This window comes from Oncorhynchus clarkii, chromosome 19, assembly GCF_045791955.1.
Source record: "Oncorhynchus clarkii lewisi isolate Uvic-CL-2024 chromosome 19, UVic_Ocla_1.0, whole genome shotgun sequence".
NCBI classification, from domain to species: domain Eukaryota; kingdom Metazoa; phylum Chordata; class Actinopteri; order Salmoniformes; family Salmonidae; genus Oncorhynchus; species Oncorhynchus clarkii.
This window is the reverse complement of record NC_092165.1, coordinates 59,383,097-59,408,096: the sequence shown is the minus strand read 5'-3', so window position 1 is coordinate 59,408,096 and position 25,000 is coordinate 59,383,097. Positions and strand designations below refer to the sequence as shown.

At 46.8% G+C, this 25,000-nt stretch overlaps 1 protein-coding gene across 4 annotated transcripts in view; it reads left to right on the top strand.

Moving 5' to 3' along the window:
* LOC139374380 (protein EFR3 homolog B-like) overlaps positions 1–25,000 on the top strand; it is a 41,802-nt gene that overhangs the window by 11,342 nt on the left and 5,460 nt on the right. For all 4 annotated transcript variants that reach the window (XM_071115429.1, XM_071115431.1, XM_071115430.1 and 1 more), the window contains exons 5-21: positions 1–17; positions 2,726–2,869; positions 3,587–3,703; positions 4,455–4,533; positions 5,138–5,273; positions 7,640–7,792; positions 7,905–8,016; positions 12,021–12,072; positions 12,971–13,143; positions 13,287–13,362; positions 13,496–13,657; positions 17,880–18,011; positions 18,131–18,198; positions 21,303–21,430; positions 21,611–21,702; positions 24,417–24,465; positions 24,654–24,760. The exon at positions 1–17 is cut by the window's left edge and continues 105 nt beyond it. In XM_071115429.1, coding sequence (XP_070971530.1) covers positions 1–17; positions 2,726–2,869; positions 3,587–3,703; positions 4,455–4,533; positions 5,138–5,273; positions 7,640–7,792; positions 7,905–8,016; positions 12,021–12,072; positions 12,971–13,143; positions 13,287–13,362; positions 13,496–13,657; positions 17,880–18,011; positions 18,131–18,198; positions 21,303–21,430; positions 21,611–21,702; positions 24,417–24,465; positions 24,654–24,760 — 1,797 coding nt within the window. The remainder of the gene's footprint in view (positions 18–2,725; positions 2,870–3,586; positions 3,704–4,454; positions 4,534–5,137; positions 5,274–7,639; positions 7,793–7,904; positions 8,017–12,020; positions 12,073–12,970; positions 13,144–13,286; positions 13,363–13,495; positions 13,658–17,879; positions 18,012–18,130; positions 18,199–21,302; positions 21,431–21,610; positions 21,703–24,416; positions 24,466–24,653; positions 24,761–25,000) is intronic.

Here is a 25,000-nt window from a genome sequence, read left to right as displayed (position 1 = left end):
CCAGATGTACGCACCAAGTGAGTGACCCTGAACTGCTTCTTCTTACCCTTAAATCTGAGGTGAAGTGTGTAGGGGAGCCCTTAAATCTAAGGTGAAGTGTGTAGGGGAGCCCTTAAATCTAAGGTGAAGTGTGTAGGAGAGCCCTTAAATCTAAGGTGAAGTGTGTAGGGGAGCCCTTAAATCTAAGGTGAAGTGTGTAGGAGAGCCCTTAAATCTGAGGTGAAGTGTGTAGGGGAGCCCTTAAATCTGAGGTGAAGTGTGTAGGAGAGCCCTTAAATCTAAGGTGAAGTGTGTAGGGGAGCCCTTAAATCTGAGGTGAAGTGTGTAGGGGAGCCCTTAAATCTAAGGTGAAGTGTGTAGGGGAGCCCTTAAATCTGAGGTGAAGTGTGTAGGGGAGCCCTTAAATCTGAGGTGAAGTGTGTAGGGGAGCCCTTAAATCTAAGGTGAAGTGTGTAGGGGAGCCCTTAAATCTGAGGTGAAGTGTGTAGGGGAGCCCTTAAATCTAAGGTGAAGTGTGTAGGGGAGCCCTTAAATCTGAGGTGAAGTGTGTAGGGGAGCCCTTAAATCTGAGGTGAAGTGTGTAGTGGAGCCCTTAAATCTAAGGTGAAGTGTGTAGGGGAGCCCTTAAATCTGAGGTGAAGTGTGTAGGGGAGCCCTTAAATCTGAGGTGAAGTGTGTAGGAGAGCCCTTAAATCTGAGGTGAAGTGTGTAGGGGAGCCCTTAAATCTAAGGTGAAGTGTGTAGGAGAGCCCTTAAATCTGAGGTGAAGTGTGTAGTGGAGCCCTTAAATCTGAGGTGAAGTGTGTAGGGGAGCCCTTAAATCTAAGGTGAAGTGTGTAGGAGAGCCCTTAAATCTAAGGTGAAGTGTGTAGGGGAGCCCTTAAATCTGAGGTGAAGTGTGTAGGGGAGCCCTTAAATCTAAGGTGAAGTGTGTAGGAGAGCCCTTAAATCTGAGGTGAAGTGTGTAGTGGAGCCCTTAAATCTGAGGTGAAGTGTGTAGGGGAGCCCTTAAATCTGAGGTGAAGTGTGTAGTGGAGCCCTTAAATCTGAGGTGAAGTGTGTAGGGGAGCCCTTAAATCTGAGGTGAAGTGTGTAGGGGAGCCCTTAAATCTGAGGTGAAGTGTGTAGGGGAGCCCTTAAATCTGAGGTGAAGTGTGTAGGGGAGCCCTTAAATCTGAGGTGAAGTGTGTAGGGGAGCCCTTAAATCTAAGGTGAAGTGTGTAGGAGAGCCCTTAAATCTGAGGTGAAGTGTGTAGGGGAGCCCTTAAATCTAAGGTGAAGTGTGTAGGGGAGCCCTTAAATCTAAGGTGAAGTGTGTAGGAGAGCCCTTAAATCTAAGGTGAAGTGTGTAGGAGAGCCCTTAAATCTAAGGTGAAGTGTGTAGGGGAGCCCTTAAATCTGAGGTGAAGTGTGTAGGGGAGCCCTTAAATCTAAGGTGAAGTGTGTAGGAGAGCCCTTAAATCTAAGGTGAAGTGTGTAGGAGAGCCCTTAAATCTAAGGTGAAGTGTGTAGGGGAGCCCTTAAATCTAAGGTGAAGTGTGTAGGAGAGCCCTTAAATCTAAGGTGAAGTGTGTAGGAGAGCCCTTAAATCTGAGGTGAAGTGTGTAGGGGAGCCCTTAAATCTGAGGTGAAGTGTGTAGGGGAGCCCTTAAATCTAAGGTGAAGTGTGTAGGAGAGCCCTTAAATCTAAGGTGAAGTGTGTAGGGGAGCCCTTAAATCTAAGGTGAAGTGTGTAGGGGAGCCCTTAAATCTAAGGTGAAGTGTGTAGGAGAGCCCTTAAATCTGAGGTGAAGTGTGTAGTGGAGCCCTTAAATCTGAGGTGAAGTGTGTAGTGGAGCCCTTAAATCTGAGGTGAAGTGTGTAGTGGAGCCCTTAAATCTAAGGTGAAGTGTGTAGGAGAGCCCTTAAATCTGAGGTGAAGTGTGTAGGGGAGCCCTTAAATCTGAGGTGAAGTGTGTAGGGGAGCCCTTAAATCTAAGGTGAAGTGTGTAGGGGAGCCCTTAAATCTGAGGTGAAGTGTGTAGGGGAGCCCTTAAATCTGAGGTGAAGTGTGTAGGGGAGCCCTTAAATCTAAGGTGAAGTGTGTAGGGGAGCCCTTAAATCTAAGGTGAAGTGTGTAGGGGAGCCCTTAAATCTGAGGTGAAGTGTGTAGGGGAGCCCTTAAATCTGAGGTGAAGTGTGTAGGGGAGCCCTTAAATCTGAGGTGAAGTGTGTAGGGGAGCCCTTAAATCTGAGGTGAAGTGTGTAGGGGAGCCCTTAAATCTGAGGTGAAGTGTGTAGGAGAGCCCTTAAATCTAAGGTGAAGTGTGTAGGGGAGCCCTTAAATCTGAGGTGAAGTGTGTAGGGGAGCCCTTAAATCTGAGGTGAAGTGTGTAGGGGAGCCCTTAAATCTGAGGTGAAGTGTGTAGGGGAGCCCTTAAATCTGAGGTGAAGTGTGTAGGGGAGCCCTTAAATCTGAGGTGAAGTGTGTAGGGGAGCCCTTAAATCTGAGGTGAAGTGTGTAGGGGAGCCCTTAAATCTGAGGTGAAGTGTGTAGGGGAGCCCTTATTTGTGACTGACTTCATTTGTGACTGCTCTATCAATACTAAGTGTATTGTCTGTCTGTGTCTGTCTTTCTGTCTGTCTCTCTCTCTCTCTCTCTCTCTCTCTGTGTGTCTGTGTGTCTGTCTGTCTCTCTCGCCCTCTCTCTCCCTCTCTCCCCCTCCCCCTCTCTCCCCTTCTCCAGGATCCGTATGGCAGGTATCCGTGGTCTCCAAGGTGTGGTAAGGAAGACAGTGAGGGATGAGTTGCAGGCTAACATATGGGAGCGTCAACACATGGACAAGATAGTCCCCTCTCTACTGTTCAACCTGCAGGACCCCACAGACAGGTAGCTTAGTGTGTGTGTGTGTGTGTGTGTGTGTGTGTGTGTATAATGTGTGTGTACATGTGTATGTGTGTGTGTGTCTGTGTTTGTCCACTGCCAAACAGCTCATCCTGCAGCTTTAGTGTTGCCACAGTAACAGGGGTGTTAATTAAAACAGCCAGGTCACCCGTGACACAAGTCAGTGTTGGACGTCTGTCCATGTCTGAGGACGACGGGAGATGACGTGGAGACAGTGAGCGTTGTTTCCTTCAAACAGGTTTGGGTTTAGCTAGGGTGTTGTGGATATGGACGTCGTAGGTAATCATCAGCCTCTGATTCCAAATATTTCAAGGTCGAATCCCTATGCCAAACCTTAACCCTTACCGTAACCGGTCGTAGTTCCTAACCTAACTGTTTCCCCCTAGTGGCCGGTCATCTCCCGACATCCTCAGACATGGACGGACATCGAATAATGACTTGTGTCACAGGTGACCTGCCTGCTTTATTTCATCACCTGTAAAACCTAACACAGTATGTGTTTGAGTTTTGAAAAAGCTTCTAATTTCTACTTTGAAATTTCAGACTTGATATATCCTACCTAAAAATACCAACCCCCTACAAAAAAATGTCCGTTAATTATAATCCACGTAATAATTAACATTTCCTGTTGCAGCAGGGTTTATTTTCCTGCTGTTAGGAAACTGGTTGAAATGAAGATTCTACTTCTGTTCTGTGTGTTAGTGGTTCCCCTGGCTGTGAGAAGGAGAGTCCAGCTGAGTTGACTGAGAGATGCTTCAGAGAGCTGCTGGGTAGAGCTGCCTACGGGAACATTAAGAACGCTATCAAACCTGTACTAATGTGAGTCTCACACACACACACACGCACACACACACACACACACGCGCACACGCACACGCACACACACACGCACACACACACAGAGACGCACACACACACACACACACACACACACACACACACACACACACACACACAGAGAGACGCACACACACACACACACACACACAGAGAGACGCACACACACACACACACACACACACACACAGAGACACACACACACACACACACACACACACACACACACACACACACACACACAGAGACGCACACACACACACACACACACACACACACACACACACACACACACACACACACACACAGAGACGCACACACACACAGAGACGTACACACACACACACACACACACACACACACACACACACACACACACACAGAGACACACAGAGACACACACACACACAGAGACACACACACACACACACACACACAGAGACACACACACACACACACACACACACACACACACACACACACACACACGTGATTCTCTATTCTAATTCAATTAAATGTTTATTCTCCCTTCATATTATCATGTCATCTGAATGTCTGTCTGTGTGTGTGTGTGTGTGTGTGTGTGTGTGTGTGTGTGTGTGTGTGTGTGTGTGTGTGTGTGTGTGTGTGTGTGTGTGTGTGTGTGTGTGTGTGTGTGTGTGTGTGTGCGTGTGTGCGTGTGTGCGTGTGTGCGTGTGTGCGTGTGTGCGCATATTATTTTGTGTGTTTCAAGGCACCTGGATAACCATTCTCTGTGGGAGGGGAAGAGCTTTGCTGTTCGATGCTTCAAGATCATCATGTACTCTATCCAGGTCAGGACCGCCACATCCTCATATCAGCATTTAGCCACAACAGTGTCTGCTGCTATGTCTAGTATGGTTTCACATCACTCAATGACTAAAATATAATTTTTCTTCTCTTCTCTCCTGTCTCCTCTCCTCTCCCGTCTCCTCTCCTGTCTCCTCTCCTCTCCCGTCTCCTCTCCTGTCCTGTCCTGTCTCCTCTCCTATCTCCTCTCCTCTCCTGTCCTGTCTCATCTGCTCTCCTCTCCTGTTCTGTCTCCTCTCCTGTCCTGTCTCCTCTCCTCTCCTGTCCTGTCTCCTCTCCTGTCCTGTCTCCTCTCCTCTCCTTTCTCCTCTCCTGTCTCCTCTCCTCTGCTCTCCTCTCGTGTCCGGTCTCCTCTTCTGTCCTGTCTCCTCTCCTGTCCTGTATCATCTCCTGTCCTGTCTCCTCTCCTGTCTCCTCTCCTTTCCTCTCCTGTCTCCTCTTCTCTCCTGTTCTGTCTCCTCTCCTGTCCTGTCTCCTCTCCTCTCCTGTCTCCTCTCCTCTCATGTCCTGTCTCCTCGCCTGTCCTGTCTCGTCTCCTCTCCTCTCCTCTCCTGTCTCCTCTCCTCTCTCCTCCACTCCTCTCTCTAGTCACAGCATTCTCACCTGGTTATTCAGCAGCTGCTGGGTCATCTAGATGCCAACAGTAAGAGTTCAGCCACAGTGCGTGCTGGGATAGTGGAGGTCCTGTCTGAGGCTGCTGTCATTGAGGCCAGTGGCTCTGTGGGTGAGTGTGTGTGTGTGTTTTTTTGTGGTTTTTTTGGGGGGGGGGGGGGGGGGGTGAGACCCTGTACTATAGGAAAGCACCCAATCCCAAATTGACCCATAACCATCGTTTTCTAGGCTCTCATTGAGATCTGAGAGGATTGTATCGTCAGGTTGGTTTACAACGATGAAACACATCTAAAAGACAGAAGGCTGTGCGGTGTTTTTATTTTTGATTTAGCCTTTATTTAACTAGACAGTTACGTTCTTATTCATCATGATGTTCTACCAGAAGGCAAAAGGTCTCCTGTGGAGACGGGGACTCTGATTAAAATAAAAATATAGGACAAAACACACATCATGACAAGAGAGATGCCACAACACTACATAAAGAGAGACCTAAGACACATGCCAACAACATGGTAGCAGCACAACATGGTAGCAGCACAACATGGTAGCAACACAACATGGTAGCAACACAACATGGTAGCAACACAACATGGTAGCAGCACAACATGGTAGCAGCACAACATGGTAGCAGCACAACATGGTAGCAACACAACATGGTAGCAACACAACATGGTAGCAGCACAACATGGTAGCAACACAACATGGCAGCAACACAACATGGCAGCAACACAACACGGTAGCAACACAACATGGTAGCAACACAACACGGTAGCAACACAACATGGTAGCAACACAACATGGTAGCAACACAACACGGTAGCAACACAACATGGCAGCAACACAACATGGTAGCAACACAACATGGTAGCAACACAACATGGCAGCAACACAACATGGCAGCAACACAACACGGTAGCAACACAACATGGTAGCAACACAACACGGTAGCAACACAACATGGTAGCAACACAACATGGTAGCAACACAACACGGTAGCAACACAACACGGTAGCAACACAACATGGTAGCAACACAACATGGCAGCAACACAACATGGCAGCAACACAACATGGCAGCAACACAACACGGTAGCAACACAACATGGTAGCAACACAACATGGTAGCAGAACAAAACATGCTACAAACATTATTGGTCACAGACAACAGCACAAAGGACAAGAAGGTAGAGACAACAATACATCACACAAAGCAGCCACAACTGTCAGTAAGAGTGTCCATTATTGAGTCTTTGAATGAAGAGGTGGAGATAAAACTGTCCAGTTTGAGTGTTTGTTGCAGCTCGTTCCAGTCGCTAGCTGCAGCGAACTGAAAAGAGGAGCGACCAAGGGATGTGTGTGCTTTGGGGACCTTTAACAGAATGTGACTGGCAGAACGGATGTTGTATGTGGAGGATGAGGGCTGCAGCAGGTGTCTTATATATGGGGAAGTGAGCCCTAAGAGGGTTTTATAAATAAGCTTCAACCAGTGGGTCTTGCGACGGGTATAGAGAGATGACCAGTTTACAGAGGAGTATAGAGTGCAGTGATGTGTCCTATAAGGAACATTGGTGGAAAATCTGATGGCCAAATGGTAAAGAACATCTAGTCGCTCGAGAGCACCCTTACCTGCCGACCTATAAATTATGTCTCCGTAATCTGGCATGGGTAGGATGGTTATCTGAATCAGGGTTAGTCTGGCAGCTGGGGTGAAAGTGGAGCGATTACGAGGGAGGGAGAGGAAGACACAGCCTGTCATTGTCCTGTTATTGTGTATAATGGCCACTAGAGGGAGACAGAGCCTGTCATTGTCCTGTTATTGTGTATAATGGCCACTAGAGGGAGACAGAGTCTGTCATTGTCCTGTTATTGTGTATAATGGCCACTAGAGGGAGACAGAGCCTGTCATTGTCCTGTTATTGTGTATAATGGCGACTAGAGGGAGACAGAGCCTGTCATTGTCCTGTTATTGTGTATAATGGCCACTAGAGGGAGACAGTACCTGTCATTGTCCTGTTATTGTGTATAATGGCCACTAGAGGGAGACATAGCCTGTCATTTCTTTTGAACTTTTAAAAAATTATTATTATTTGTATTTTTTTAAACCTTTATTTAACTAGGCAAGTCAGTTAAGAACACATTTTTAATTTCAATAATGGCCTAGGAACAGTGGGTTAACTGCCTGTTCAGGGGAAGAACTACAGATTTGTACTTTGCCAGCTCGGGGATTTGATCCAGGAACCTTTCGGTTACAAGCCCAACACTCTAACCACTAGGCTGCCTGCCGTCATTGTAACGGCCACTAGAGGGAGACATAGCCTGTTATTGTCAATCAATTACAGGTACTGCATTCTAGAAATAGTATTACTCAACTAACATACACAACCAACAATTGTGTGCGTGGGTCTGTTTGTGCGTGTGTTTGTGTCTGTGTGTATGTGTGTGTGTATGTGTGTGTGTGTGTGTGTGTGTGTGTGTGTAGGCCCAACAGTGCTGGAGGTATTTAACACCCTGTTGAAACAGTTGAGGCTGAGTGTGGACTATGAACTGACTGGAAGCTGTGACCCGTATTGCAACAACACAACAACTACTGACCAGGAGAGACAACTACAGGAGGCTGTCATCAAGACCATCGGTCAGTAGGGGTGTGTGTGCGTGTGTGTGTGTGTGTGTGTGCGTGCGTACGTGTGTGTGTGTGCTCGTTTGTGGGCATATCTTGATACTCTGTACGTGTTCTGTCCTTCCAGGATCCTTTGCCAACACGTTGCCGATCTACCAGAGGGCAGAGGTCATGCTGTTCATCATGGGGAAGATCCCTGTTCCTGGGATATACCCTGCACTGGGCTCACCTATCGCTGGGTAGGTCAGAATGAATTCATGCATGTAAGCAAGCCTTCGCCATGGAAACCTTGTCTGAGCGAGAATTGCCTGTAGGGGCAGGAGTCTATCTCCTGTTTCTGTAGTGAGACAGCTTGATGTACCAGGACACCCCCTGGACAGGACACTAGTCTATCTCCTGTTTCTGTAGTGAGGCAGCTTGATATACAGGACACCCCCTGGACAGGACACTAGTCTATCTCCTGTTTCTGTAGTGAGGCAGCTTGATGTACCAGGACACCCCCTGGACAGGACACTAGTCTATCTCCTGTTTCTGTAGTGAGGCAGCTTGATATACAGGACACCCCCTGGACAGGACACTAGTCTATCTCCTGTTTCTGTAGTGAGGCAGCTTGATGTACCAGGACACCCCCTGGACAGGACACTAGTCTATCTCCTGTTTCTGTAGTGAGGCAGCTTGATATACAGGACACCCCCTGGACAGGACACTAGTCTATCTCCTGTTTCTGTAGTGAGGCAGCTTGATGTACCAGGACATCCCCTGGACAGAACACTAGTCTGTCTCCTGTTTCTGTCGTGTTAGACAGCTTGATGTACCAGGACACCCCCTGGACAGGACACTAGTCTGTCTCCTGTTTCTGTAGGGAGACAGCTTGATGTACCAGGACACCCCCTGGACAGGACACTAGTCTGTCTCCTGTTTCTGTCGTGTTAGACAGCTTGATGTACCAGGACACCCCTGGAAAGGACGCTAGTCTGTCTCCTGTTACTGTAGGGAGACAGCTTGATGTACCAGGACACCCCTTGGACAGGACACTAGTCTGTCTCCTGTTTCTGTCGTGTTAGACAGCTTGATGTACCAGGACACCCCCTGGACAGGACACTAGTCTGTCTCCTGTTACTGAAGGGAGACCGCTTGATGTACCAGGACACCTCCTGGACAGGACACTAGTCTGTCTCCTGTTTCTGTTGTGTTAGACAGCTTGATGTACCAGGACACCCCCTAGACAGGACACTAGTCTATCTCCTGTTTCTGTAGTGAGGCAGCTTGATGTACAGGACACCCCCTGGACAGGACTCTAGTCTATCTCCTGTTTCTGTAGTGAGGCAGCTTGATGTACCAGGACACCCCCTGGACAGGGCACTAGTCTGTCTCCTGTTTCTGTCGTGTTAGACAGCTTGATGTACCAGGACAGCCCCTGGACAGGACACTAGTCTGTCTCCTGTTTCTGTAGGGAGACAGCTTGATGTACCAGGACACCCCCTGGACAGGACACTAGTCTGTCTCCTGTTTATGTCGTGTTAGACAGCTTGATGTACCAGGACACCCCCTGGAAAGGACGCTAGTCTGTCTCCTGTTACTGTAGGGAGACAGCTTGATGTACAAGGACACCCCCTGGACAGGACACTAGTCTGTCTCCTGTTTCTGTCGTGTTAGACAGCTTGATGTACCAGGACACCCCCTGGACAGGACACTAGTCTGTCTCCTGTTACTGTAGGGAGACAGCTTGATGTACCAGGACACCCCCTGGACAGGACATTAGTCTATCTCCTGTTTCTCTCGTGTTGGACAGCTTGATGTACAGGACACCCCTGGACAGGACACTAGTCTATCTCCTGTTTCTCTAGTGTTGGACAGCTTGATGTACAGGTCACCCCTGGACAGGACACTAGTCTATCTCCTGTTTCTCTAGTGTTGGACAGCTTGATGTACAGGACACCCCTGGACAGGACACTAGTCTGTCTCCTGTTTCTGTCTTGTTAGACAGCTTGATGTACCAGGACACCCCCTGGACAGGACACTAGTCTGTCTCCTGTTTCTGTCTTGTTAGACAGCTTGATGTACCAGGACACCCCCTGGACAGGACACTAGTCTGTCGCAGGGCCTTGGCCAATATACAGTGCCTTGCGAAAGTATTCGGCCCCCTTGAACTTTGCGACCTTTTGCCACATTTCAGGCTTCAAACATAAAGATATAAAACTGTATTTTTTTTGTGAAGAATCAACAACAAGTGGGACACAATCATGAAGTGGAACGACATTTATTGGATATTTCAAAAAATTTTAACAAATCAAAAACTGAAAAATTGGGAGTGCAAAATTATTCAGCCCCTTTACTTTCAGTGCAGCAAGCTCTCTCCAGAAGTTCAGTGAGGATCTCTGAATGATCCAATGTTGACCTAAATGACTAATGATGATAAATACAATCCACCTGTGTGTAATCAAGTCTCCGTATAAATGCACCTGCACTGTGATAGTCTCAGAGGTCCGTTAAAAGCGCAGAGAGCATCATGAAGAACAAGGAACACACCAGGCAGGTCCGAGATACTGTTGTGAAGAAGTTTAAAGCCGGATTTGGATACAAAAAGATTTCCCAAGCTTTAAACATCCCAAGGAGCACTGTGCAAGCGATAATATTGAAATGGAAGGAATATCAGACCACTGCAAATCTACCAAGACCTGGCCGTCCCTCTAAACTTTCAGCTCATACAAGGAGAAGACTGATCAGAGATGCAGCCAAGAGGCCCATGATCACTCTGGATGAACTGCAGAGATCTACAGCTGAGGTGGGAGACTCTGTCCATAGGACAACAATCAGTCGTATATTGCACAAATCTGGCCTTTATGGAAGAGTGGCAAGAAGAAAGCCATTTCTTAAAGATATCCATAAAAAGTGTCGTTTAAAGTTTTCCACAAGGCACTTGGGAGACACACCAAACATGTGGAAGAAGGTGCTCTGGTCAGATGAAACCAAAATTGAACTTTTTGGCAACAATGCAAAACGTTATGTTTGGCGTAAAAGCAACACCCTGAACACACCATCCCCACTGTCAAACATGGTGGTGGCAGCATCATGGTTTGGGCCTGCTTTTCTTCAGCAGGGACAGGGAAGATTGTTAAAATTGATGGGAAGATGGATGGAGCCAAATACAGGACCAATCTGGAAGAAAACCTGATGGAGTCAGCAAAAGACCTGAGACTGGGACAGAGATTTGTCTTCCAACAAGACAATGATCCAAAACATAAAGCAAAATCTACAATGGAATGGTTCAAAAATAAACATATCCAGGTGTTAGAATGGCCAAGTCAAAGTCCAGACCTGAATCCAATCGAGAATATGTGGAAAGAACTGAAAACTGCTGTTCACAAATGCTCTCCATCCAACCTCACTGAGCTCGAGCTGTTTTGCAAGGAGGAATGGGAAAAAATTTCAGTCTCTTGATGTGCAAAACTGATAGAGACATACCCCAAGCGACTTACAGCTGTAATCGCAGCAAAAGGTGGCGCTACAAAGTATTAACTTAAGGGGGCTGAATAATTTTGCACGCCCAATTTTTCAGTTTTTGATTTGTTAAAAAAGTTTGAAATATCCAATAAATGTCGTTCCACTTCATGATTGTGTCCCACTTGTTGTTGATTCTTCACAAAAAAATACAGTTTTACATCTTTATGTTTGAAGCCTGAAATGTGGCAAAAGGTCGCAAAGTTCAAGGGGGCCGAATACTTTAGCAAGCCACTGTATCTCCTTAATGCTTCCGCTTCGATCACACCGACAGCGTCACTGCATTTTGATACACCAGAATTAAATTCATTTCCAATGAAACGCTGCGTTTGCCTTGCAGCATTGCGTTGCAGAGACAGTTGCAGTGCGTTCTGGGTGGTGCGTATGTTGGATTTACCGAACGTCAAACTGTATTCGTAGACGGCTTGACAGAAACGGTAGCAGAAGGTGAATGTTGAACTTTTGTTGCGTACAACGACGCTGTCGGTGTGTTGGTGACAAGCGGAGGCATCGTGTCAACAAAACAATCAGAACTTGATACGAGGCTGAAAAGCGGCACCTTGTATGAAACTGCACTGTGAAATGGTGTTGGTTTTGAATTCCAATCCATGATTTGAGTGATTGTAGCAGCTCTCTCTCTCTCTCTCTCTCTCTGTCTCTCTCTCTCTCTCCTCTCTCTCTCTCTCTGTCTCTCTCTCTCTCTCTCTTTCTCTTTCTCTCTCTCTATATATATATATATCAGGTTTGAAGGCAGTAGGATGATCCAAGTCATGCTCTTGAAGTCTTTACTGCAGGTGAGATATGCATTATACTCGTTGTTCAAAGCAGGGTAGAAGTCAAATCAGGAAGTAAACTGACATTACAGTAAAACAATTGAAAAAAAATATCATATATTTTCAATTGACCTCAAGAAACTGATAAGTTAAAAAAATATTTTCAAAAGTTGTTGATTTTTTTTGTAAATCACTGCCTTAATTGACTGCCTTAATTGACTGCCTTAATTGACTGCCTTCAATTGAAATGACTACAAGCCTGATACGGAGATTATATATCATGTTCTACATGTCGAAATGCTAGCAGTGAAGCAGAAGTTAGAGAAGGGGAGATAACCAATGGTAGCAGAGGTTAGAGAGGGGGAGATAACCAATGGTAGCAGAGGTGAGAGAGGGGGAGATAACCAATGGTAGCAGAGGTGAGAGAGGGGGAGATAACCAATGGTAGCAGAGGTGAGAGAGGGGGAGATAACCAATGGTAGCAGAGGTGAGAGAGGGGGAGATAACCAATGGTAGCAGAGGTGAGAGAGGGGGAGATAACCAATGGTAGCAGAGGTGAGAGAGGGGGAGATAACCAATGGTAGCAGAGGTGAGAGAGGGGGAGATAACCAATGGTAGCAGAGGTGAGAGAGGGGGAGATAACCAATGGTAGCAGAGGTGAGAGAGGGGGAGATAACCAATAGTATAGCTATTGTCATATTCCCCTCTGTTACTAATGTTATTGCTAAGACCATAGACCTTAACCCTAACGTCTCTCTCTCTCTCTCTCTCTCTCTCTCTCTCTCTCTCTCTCTCTCTCTCTCTCTCTCTCTCTCTCTCTCTCTCTCTCTCTCTCTCTCTCTCTCTCTCTCTCTCTCTCTCTCTCTCTCTCTCTCTCTCTCTCTCTCTCTCTCTCTCTCTCTTCCTCCTCCTCCCCTAGGTGACAGAGCGGTATGAGAGTAGTAACATGTTGGCAGCTCTGCCCTCGTCCTTCTTGGAGCCTCTCCTCTCCTTCACTCTGATGGAAGATCCTGAGATACGACTGCTGGTACTCTCCATACTCATCAGCCTCATAGACAGACACCAGAACACACACAAGTTCACTTTCCTCAGGTCAGTGTTACACAAACAAACTCACTCACAGTTTTATGTTTAGTTGTTGAGAAGCAGCCAGGTTGTGACGTGATGTGTGTGTGTCCCTTGTCTCTCTCCATCTCCATCTCTCTCCATCTCATTCGTTTTCTCACTCTCCTCAGCATCCTTTCAGATATCTCAGTTCTCAAGCTGAAGATGGACAAGTGTTCCAGACAGGACAACCTCTTCATGAAGAAGGTGTGTGTGTGTTTTTGCTGTCATGATTGCCGTAAAGTTCACAACAATGTTGTGAATGCACTTTAACTAAACTCTTCTCCTCTTACGAAAGATGAATGGTTGTAAAGTGTTGTAACATTTGCTGTGTGTGTAGCATGGCCAGCGTCTCTACAGACACATCTTCCTGACTTGTTCAGAAGAGAACAGTGGGCGGAGCCACTACCAGGCTCTCTACACCCTATTGGCTCTCCTCAGCGTGGAACTGGCCAATGAGGAAGTGGTGGTGGACCTGATACGCCTGGCCCTCGCACTGCAGGTAAACACACACACACATGCACACATGCACACATACATACACACACACACACACACACACACACACGACCAACACCATGACCTGCATCATGACCTGCATCATGACCTGCATCATGACCTGCATCATGACCAACACCATGACCAGCATCACGACCAACACCATGACCTGCATCATGACCAACACCATGACCAGCATCATGACCAACACCATGACCTGCATCATGACCAACACCATGACCAACACCATGACCTGCATCATGACCAACACCATGACCTGCATCATGACCAACACCATGACCTGCATCATGACCAACACCATGACCTGCATCATGACCAACACCATGACCTGCATCATGACCAACACCATGACCAGAACCATGAGCAGCATCATGACTTGCATCATGACCAACACCATGACCAGAACCATGACCAGCATCATGACCAACACCATGACCAGCATCATGACCTGCATCATGACCAACACCATGAAGAGAACCATGACCAACACCATGACCAGCATCATGACCTGCATCATGACCAACACCATGACCAGAACCATGACCAGCATCATGACCAACACCATGACCAGCATCATGACCTGCATCATGACCAACACCATGACCAGAACCATGACCAGCATCATGACCAACACCATGACCAGCATCATGACCTGCATCATGACCAACACCATGGCCAGAACCATGACCAGCATCATGACCAACACCATGACCAGAACCATGACCAGCATCATGACCAACACCATGACCAGCATCATGACCACCATCATGACCAACACCATGACCAGCATCATGACCAGCATCATGACCACCATCATGACCAGCATCATGACCAGCATCATGACCAACACCATGACCAGCATCATGGCCACCATCATGACCAACACCATGACCAGCATCATGACCACCATCATGACCAACACCATGACCAGCATCATGACCACCATCATGACCAGAACCATGACCTGCATCATGACCAACACCATGACCAGAACCGTGACCAGCATCATGACCAACACCATGACCAGCATCATGACCTGCATCATGACCAACACCATGACCAGAACCATGACCTGCATCATGACCAACACCATGACCAGAACCATGACCAACACCATGACCAGAACCATGACCTGCATCATGACCAACACCATGACCAGAACCATGACCAGAACCATGACCACCATCATGACCAACACCTCAGAGCGACAGAAAAGCATTAAACTATTCAGATCTTGGCATTCGTGTGTGGTTGCTCTTTAACCCTTTACACTGCCTATATGGATAGTATATATATAATGTGCCTATATGGTGCTAAATATAAATGTTTTTTCTTGGTAACAATTTAGATACGAGTAGTTTGGAGATTATGGAAAAATTATTAGACTAAAATGGAGGAAACAACAGTTCACCTGACACAAGACTGGATCCAAACATTACAATGTTGATTTAGTGTGTTTTACATTTACTGTACTTTCCACCGCATTTGTTGATAACGAAATCTGGATAGGGGTCAGTAACATGACAAGAAGATTCATGGGAAATCTGGCTAGGGTCAGTAACATGACAAGAAGATTCATGGGAAATCTGGCCAGGGGCAGTAACATGACAAGAAGATTCATGGGAAATCTGGCCAGGGGCAGTAACATGCAAGAAGATTCATGGGAAATCTGGATAGGGGCAGTAACATGACAAGAAGATTCATGGGAAATCTGGATAGGGGCAGTAACATGACAAGAAGATTCATGGGAAATCTGGATAGGGGCAGTAACATGACAAGAAGATTCATGGGAAATCTGGATAGGGGCAGTAACATGACAAGAAGATTCATGGGAAATCTGGCCAGGGGCAGTAACATGACAAGAAGATTAATGGGAAATCTGGCCAGGGGCAGTAACATGACAAGAAGATTCATGGGAAATCTGGCCAGGGGCAGTAACATGCAAGAAGATTCATGGGAAATCTGGATAGGGGCAGTAACATGACAAGAAGATTCATGGGAAATCTGGATAGGGGCAGTAACATGACAAGAAGATTCATGGGAAATCTGGATAGGGGCAGTAACATGACAAGAAGATTCATGGGAAATCTGGATAGGGGCAGTAACATGACAAGAAGATTCATGGGAAATCTGGCCAGGGGCAGTAACATGACAAGAAGATTCATGGGAAATCTGGCTAGGGTCAGTAACATGACAAGAAGATTCATGGGAAATCTGGCCAGGGGCAGTAACATGACAAGAAGATTCATGGGAAATCTGGCCAGGGGCAGTAACATGACAAGAAGATTCATGGGAAATCTGGCTAGGGTCAGTAACATGACAAGAAGATTCATGGGAAATCTGGCCAGGGGCAGTAACATGACAAGAAGATTCATTAGAAATCTGGGGTAGTTGCAATATAAGATAACAAAAACTGACAAAGGTTTTGAGTGAGAGGTCTAACTGGCGTCTCCAAGTGGACACACACCTCTCCGAAGTGGGCACAGTTTTCCTTCGTAATTTCAATGGACTTTTAGAAGAGTCTAGAAGAGTCTCAATGGACTTTTATGACTCAAGGAAGAGTCTTCAATTATAATATGCTTTTTTTTTAGCCTCTCCTTGCTGTGCCGTTGAGGAACTAGAGGAAGGACACTTGTTATTTTATTTGGAACACAACCCAGCAGCCCTCACACAAACGGCCCAGTATACATCTGGGTTAGGGTTAGTATACATCTGGGTCAGGGTTAGGGTTAGGGTTAGGGTTAGGGTTAGTATACATCTGGGTCAGGGTTAGGGTTAGGGTTAGGGTTAGGGTTAGTATACATCTGGGTCAGGGTTAGGGTTAGGGTTAGGGTTAGGGTTAGTATACATCTGGGTCAGGGTTAGGGTTAGGGTTAGGGTTAGGGTTAGTATACATCTGGGTCAGGGTTAGGGTTAGGGTTAGGGTTAGTATACATCTGGGTTAGGGTTAGGGTTAGGGTTAGGGTTAGGGTTAGGGTTAGTATACATCTGGGTTAGGGTTAGGGTTAGGGTTAGGGTTAGTATACATCTGGGTCAGGGTTAGGGTTAGGGTTAGGGTTAGTATACATCTGGGTCAGGGTTAGGGTTAGGGTTAGGGTTAGTATACATCTGGGTCAGGGTTAGGGTTAGGGTTAGGGTTAGTATACATCTGGGTTAGGGTTAGGGTTAGGGTTAGGGTTAGGGTTAGGGTTAGTATACATCTGGGTTAGGGTTAGGGTTAGGGTTAGGGTTAGTATACATCTGGGTCAGGGTTAGGGTTAGGGTTAGGGTTAGTATACATCTGGGTCAGGGTTAGGGTTAGGGTTAGGGTTAGGGTTAGTATACATCTGGGTTAGGGTTAGGGTTAGGGTTAGGGTTAGGGTTAGTATACATCTGGGTTAGGGTTAGGGTTAGGGTTAGTATACATCTGGGTTAGGGTTAGGGTTAGGGTTAGGGTTAGGGTTAGTATACATCTGGGTTAGGGTTAGGGTTAGGGTTAGTATACATCTGGGTTAGGGTTAGGGTTAGGGTTAGGGTTAGTATACATCTGGGTTAGGGTTAGGGTTAGGGTTAGGGTTAGTATACATCTGGGTCAGGGTTAGGGTTAGGGTTAGTATACATCTGGGTTAGGGTTAGGGTTAGGGTTAGGGTTAGGGTTAGTATACATCTGGGTTAGGGTTAGGGTTAGGGTTAGTATACATCTGGGTTAGGGTTAGGGTTAGGGTTAGGGTTAGGGTTAGTATACATCTGGGTTAGGGTTAGGGTTAGGGTTAGGGTTAGTATACATCTGGGTCAGGGTTAGGGTTAGGGTTAGTATACATCTGGGTTAGGGTTAGGGTTAGGGTTAGGGTTAGTATACATCTGGGTCAGGGTTAGGGTTAGGGTTAGTATACATCTGGGTTAGGGTTAGGGTTAGGGTTAGGGTTAGTATACATCTGGGTCAGGTGGGCATCATTTGAAAGCTTGTTCTATTGCCAACATTACTAGCTAATTAATAAAATATGACCTTGCAGTACTAGGCTTTCACAAGAAAATTCCAAGAAACAGACCCACAACAGACAGACACACACACACACACACACACACACACACACAAAACACACAGATATACATTCACACATACAACACACACTTACATAATCACATATATTTTCTAAACATTCAAAGACCTCTGGGTTCTCGTCCTGGGATCCTGTGGTATCTGATTGGTTGTCTCCCCATGTTAGGACCTGGCCTTGGCCAATGATGAGAGGCTATCTCTGTATAATCGCTGTGCTGTCCACGCCCTCTCTGCTGCCTACCTCAGCCTCATCTCTCAACTCACCACCGTCCCTGCATTCTGCCAGCACATCCAAGAAGTAAGTAGGTGTGTGTGCGTGCGTGCGTGTGTGCGTGTATGTGTGTGTGTGCGCGTGCGTGCGTGCGTGCGTGTGTGTGTGTGTGTGTGTGTTCATGCTGCTGTGTCCTCCCTCCCTAGGTGATAGAGCTGAGACAGAAGGAGGTACCCTACCTGCTGCCTGAAGACATCTTTATTGAAAACCCCAGGTACACATACTGTAGACACACACACAAACTGTAGACACACACACACACACACACACACACACACATGCACGGACAAACACACACACACACACACACCTACTAAATAAACGCCTTTTCAAATAAACGGCTGTTTAAAATGAACGACTGTTTCAAATGAATGCCCGGTCTAAATGAATTGTTCACAAGTTTACCGTGAATTACCATAACTTGTTTACAAGATTTAATGTTTGATTTGTTACATTAAATAATTCATTACTGGAAAAAATTATGTAATTCATCTGTTTTTATTGCCAATTTGAAACTGCAAGGCATTGGCTGCTAACAGCTGAGCACTGCTAGCTAACTGGCGAGTAAAACGGGAGTACAGACCCCCAACGGGAGTACAGACCCCCAACGGGAGTACAGACCCCAAACGGGAATACAGACCCCAAACGGGAATACAGACCCCGAAACGGGAATACAGACCCCCAACAGGTGTACAGACCTCCAACAGGTGTACAGACCTCCAACGGGAGAACAGACCTCCAACGGGAGAACAGACCTCCAACGGGAGTACAGACCCCTACCGGGAGTACAGACCTCCAACGGGAGAACAGACCCCCAACGGGAGTACAGACCCCCAACGGAAGTACAGACCCCCAACGGGAGTACAGACCCCAAACGGGAGTACAGACCCCCACCGGGAGTACAGACCCCCAACGGGAGTACAGACCCTCAAATGGGAGTACAGACCCCCAACAGGAGTACAGACCCCAAACGGGAGTACAGACCCCCACCGGGAGTACAGACCTCCAACGGGAGTACAGACCCTCAAATGGGAGTACAGACCCTCAAATGGGAGTACAGACCCCCAACAGGAGTACAGACCCCCAACAGGAGTACAGACCCCAAACGGGAGTACAGACCCCCTGTAACGGTCTGAGTGTAGTGGGTGAGGAGTCAGGCGCAGGAAGCAGAGTTCAGGGGAGTGCTATTTTAATGCACTGATAAACGCTGAACATAAGCCAACCCTCACAAAAACAAAGGGCGTACTGAACAAACAAATGCCCCAAACAGTGGGACTTAAACTGTCCAGGGAAAAACCCACAAAATGGGAAACACAAAACCCAATAGACGTGCACACAAGTACACCAAACAGACGATCACAATAATTAATCCCGCACAAGGAACCCTGACTAATAAAGCCTACTACCTAACTCAAAACAGGTGCACACAATCAACACATAAGGAGGGCGAGGAAATAATCAGTAGCAGCTAGTAGGCCGGCGACGACGACCGCCGAGCGCCACCCGAACGGGAAGGGGAGTGTCCTTCGGTCGGAGTCGTGACACCCCCACCGGGAGTACAGACCTCCAACGGGAGTACAGACCCATAACGGGGGTACAGACCTCCAACTGGAGAACAGACCTCCAACGGGAGTACAGACCCCCAACGGGAGAACAGACCCCCAAACGGAAGTACAGACCCCCAAACGGGAATACAGACCCCCAAACGGGAATACAGACCCCCAAACGGGAATACAGACTCCCAAACGAGAGTACAGACCCCAAACGGGAGTACAGACCCTCAAATGGGAGTACAGACCCCCAAATGGGAGTACAGACCCCCAAACGGGAATACAGACCCCAAACAGGAGTACAGACCTCCAACGGGAGTACAAACCCCAACGGGGGTACAGACCCCAAACGGGAGTACAGACCCCCAACAGGTGTACAGACCCCCAACAGGTGTACAGACCTCCAACAGGAGTACAGACCCCAAACGGGAGTACAGACCCCCACCGGGAGTACAGACCCCCACCGGGAGTACAGACCCCCAACGGGAGTACAGACCTCCAACGGGAGTACAAACCCCAAATGAGAGTACAGTCCCCCAATGGGAGAACAGACCCCCAATGGGAGAACAGACCCCCAACGGGAATACAGACCTCTAACGGGAGTACAGACCCCCAACGGGAGTACATACCCCCAACGAGAGTACAGACCTCCAACGGGAGTATAGACCTCCAACGGGAGTACAGACCCCCAAATGGGAATACAGACCTCCAACGGGAGTACAGACCCCCAACGGGAGTACAGACCTCCAATGGGAGAACAGACCCCCTACGGGAGTACAGACCCCCTACGGGAGTACAGACCCCCTACGGGAGTACAGACCTCCAACGGGAGTACAGACCACCAACGGGAGTACAGACCCCCAACGGGAGTACAGACCCCAAACGGGAGTACAGACCTCTAACGGGAGTACAGACCTCTAACGGGAGTACAGACCTCCAACGGGAGTACAGTCCTTCAACGGGAGTACAGTCCTCCAACGGGAGTACAGACACCCAATGGGAGTACAGAACCCCCAACGGGAGTACAGACCCCCAAATGGGAATACAGACCTCCAACGGGAGTACAGACCCCCAACGGGAGTACAGACCTCCAATGGGAGTACAGACCCCCTACGGGAGTACAGACCCCCTACGGGAGTACAGACCTCCAACGGGAGTGCAGACCTCCAACGGGAGTACAGACCCCCAACGGGAGTACAGACCCAAACGGGAGTACAGACCTCCAACGGGAGTACAGTCCTCCAACGGGAGTACAGTCCTCCAACGGGAGTACAGACCTTCACCTGGAGTACAGACCCCCAATGGGAGTACAGAACCCCCAACGGGGGTACAGACCTCCAACGGGGGTACAGACCTCCAACGGGAGTACAGACCTCCAACGGGAGAACAGTCCACCAATGGGAGTACAGACCTTCAAGAAATCAGCCAATCACCTTTTGGTTGCCAAAGTAAGAACTGCCGTTAATGGGGAGAAGAATTATTCAGTCAAGGAAGTTATTCTTTTGTTTTATATAGAGTCACACTAAGACACAAGAACAGTGTGTAAATTATGACACATTAGTGCAGGAAATGTATTAAAATACTGTAAGTGAATGCTGAAATTAAGAAAATGATCAAAAGCTGTGTTTGTTAAGAAAATAGAAATCTGTCTCTAAAAAATGCCTGTTATGTCCAGTGATTTAATATGAATGCCCGGGCTACTGCTAATGATAATGCTAACAATAATGTTAATCATAATGCTAATGCTAATGCTAATGTGTGTTCCCAGAGTTCCAGAGTCTCTAGAGCGAGTGGAGGGAGAGGTCTTGTTCCAGCAGTTTCAGATCGCTGAGGTGCTGGGAGGAAGTGGCTACAACATAGAAATCCTGAACACACCGTTCACACCCCAGATCACAGGTGCACACACACACACACACACACACACAGACACACACACACACACACACACACACACACACACACACACACACACACACACACACACACACACACACAGACACACACACACACACACCGTAGCAGACAGCAGTATGTGTCACACCGTAGCAGACAGCAGTATGTGTCTATGTGTTGTAGATGAGGATCGCCTGTCGAAGAGGAAAAGTATAGGAGACACCATCTCTCTTCAGATGGATATGGATCCACGATATAGCCCAGAGAGAGAACAGGTAGACTGTGTGTGTGTTCTCTCTGAGGCCAGGATTCAATCAGATCAGTGGTATCACGCGTGAGCTGACAATTTGCATAGCTTTTCATTGCTTTTGTTTAGGCAGTGTCAGAGGTGGATCTGCGTTAGGCCTGCACGAGGTCACTGTTACAAAACCACAGCCATCAAATCAAATGTATTTATATAGCCCTTCGTACGTCAGCTGATATCTCAAAGTGCTGTACAGAAACCCAGACTAAAACCCCCAAACAGCAGGCAATGCAGGTGTTGAAGCACGTTGGCTAGGAAATACTCCCTAGATAGGCCAAAACCTAGGAAGAAACCTAGAGAGGAACCAGGCTATGAGGGGTGACCAGTCCTCTTCTGGCTGTGCAGGGTAGAGATTATAACAGAACATGGCCAAGATGTTCAAACGTTCATAAATGACCAGCAAATAATAGGTCTGGGACAGGTGGCACGTCCGGTGAACAGGTCAGGATTCCATAGCCGCAGGCAGAACAGTTGAAACTGGAGCAGCAGCACGGCCAGGTGGACTGGGGACAGCAGGGAGTCATCATACCAGGTAGTCCTGAGGCATGGTCCTAGGGCTCAGGTCCTCCGAGAGAGAGAAAGAAAGAGAGAATTAGAGAAAGCATACATAAATTCACACAGGACACCGGATAAGACAGGAGAAGTACTCCAGATATAACAAACTGACCCTAGCCCCCCGACACATAAACTCCTGCAGCATAAATACTGGAGGCTGAGACAGGGGGTGTCATCCTTACAATCCATCCGCGTTAAAAGTTTAGAAATTCATTTCTACTGCTGCTATGTCATAAACCCTCAAAGTTCCAGAACGGGGTGAAAATGGCAGCCATCTTGGTCAGGGAGAAATCCAAACCAGTCTAATTGGAATGAATGGCAGTAGAGGGATAATGTGATGTATCAGAAATATAAAATATAATTATTGTCAACCTAATATATTGTCATGTACTGTAGTTTACACAGGTTTTACACAACGTAGATGTAAACAGACTGTAAATGTCTCAATTCTTGGAAAACCGTGAGTGTTATTATACATTATAAACTGGGTGGTTCGAGCCCTGAAGGCTGATTGGTTGACAGCCATGAGTGTTATTATACATTATAAACTGGGTGGTTCGAGCCCTGAATGCTGATTGGTTGACAGCCATGAGTGTTATTATACATTATAAACTGGGTGGTTCGAGCCCTGAATGCTGATTGGCTGACAGCCATGAGTGTTATTATACATTATAAACTGGGTGGTACGAGCCCTGAATGCTGATTGGCTGACAGCCATGAGTGTTATTATACATTATAAACTGGGTGGTTCGAGCCCTGAAGGCTGATTGGTTGACAACCATGAGTGTTATTAGACATTATAAACTGGGTGGTTTGAGCCCTGAAGTCTGATTGGTTAACAGCCATGAGTGTTATTATACATTATAAACTGGGTGGTACGAGCCCTGAAGGCTGATTGGTTGACAGCCATGAGTGTTATTATACATTATAAACTGGGTGGTACGAGCCCTGAAGGCTGATTGGTTGATAGCCATGAGTGTTATTATACATTATAAACTGGGTGGTTCGAGCCCCGAAAGCTGATTGGTTGACAGCCGTGAGTGTTATTATACATTATAAACTGGGTGGTTTGAGCCCTGAATGCTGATTGGCTATAGCGTTATTATACAATATCTTCCTTGTCCTATCATCTACCGATGTCAGTTCTAGAACCATTCCTCTAAAATTGACTGCATTGTTTGAGTGGAAAGTTCTGGAACCATTCCTCTAAAATTGACTGCATTGTTTGAGTGGAATGTTCTGGAACCATTCCTCTAAAATTGACTGCATTGTTTGAGTGGAATGTTCTGGAACCATTCCTCTAAAATTGACTGCATTGTTTGAGTGGAATGTTCTGGAACCATTCCTATAAAATTGACTGCATTGTTTGAGTGGAATGTTCTGGAACCATTCCTATAAAATTGACTGCATTGTTTGAGTGGAATGTTCTGGAACCATTCCTATAAAATTGACTGCATTGTTTGAGTGGAATGTTCTGGAACCATTCCTATAAAATTGACTGCATTGTTTGAGTGGAATGTTCTGGAACCATTCCTATAAAATTGACTGCATTGTTTGAGTGGAATGTTCTGGAACCATTCCTCTAAAATTGACTGGCTAGCCAGGTAACAAACATTCACTGTATATAAAGTCTTCAAATTCATAATTGTACACAATATCTTATTGCAACACTGGCTGACCATGTTTGACCAACTCCCTTAACAAAATGTCTGACATTTTTATATCGTTGTGTAGGTTATATCACACATTCCAGTGTTGGAACTTGCTTTGACAGCTCGAACACATCTACACCTCCGACACCGCCAAAACATGAGCAATGAAAAGCTATGAGTTTGTAGTCTAGCACGGATTGAATCCCGTTCTAACTGTCTCATTACTATCCGTGTTGTCCACGGACTGAATCCCGGCCTAACTGTCTCATTACTATCCTTGTTGTCCACGGACTGAATCCCGGCCTAACTCTCTCATTACTATCCTTGTTGTCCACGGACTGAATCCCGGCCTAACTCTCTCATTACTATCCTTGTTGTCCACGGACTGAATCCCGGCCTAACTGTCTCATTACTATCCTTGTTGTCCACGGATTGAATCTCGGCCTAACTGTCTCATTACTATCCTTGTTGATCACAGAAGTCTCCAGCAGAACAGATCACCTTTGAGACTCTGAAGAATGCCATCGGTAAGATTGACGCATACTACATCTCTTATTGCTTTGGATTAAAGCATATTTGAATCTCTGTCTCTGTCTTTCAAAGCATATTGTCTTTCAAAACAAATTGTCTTTCAAAACAAATTGTCTTTCAAAACAAATTGTCTTTCTAAACATATGATTGTTTTCTGATGTTTTGACCCCCTGCTCTCTCTCAGTGGATAGTGTGAATGGCGAAGAGCAGGAGAGGGAGAAGAGGAGACTGGTGGTAGAGAGGTTTCAGACCGCCCCCTTCGAGGAGATCGCCGCCCACTGTGGGGCCAAGGTGAGTCTTGACCCCTGACATTTAACCCCTTGACCTAGAATGAAATAGAACGGCTCCGTTTTCCGGGCTCCTGACCATTCTATTTTGTGTGTGTTATTTTTTTTTTTAGATACTTTTAACTTTTTTCGTACATGTTTCCGCCATCATCCGTCTATTTACCACCACAAACCGACTGACACTAAGACTGTAATCCAACAGCTGTTTAAGGCCATAGGCAAAGAATTACATGCTGATCCAGAG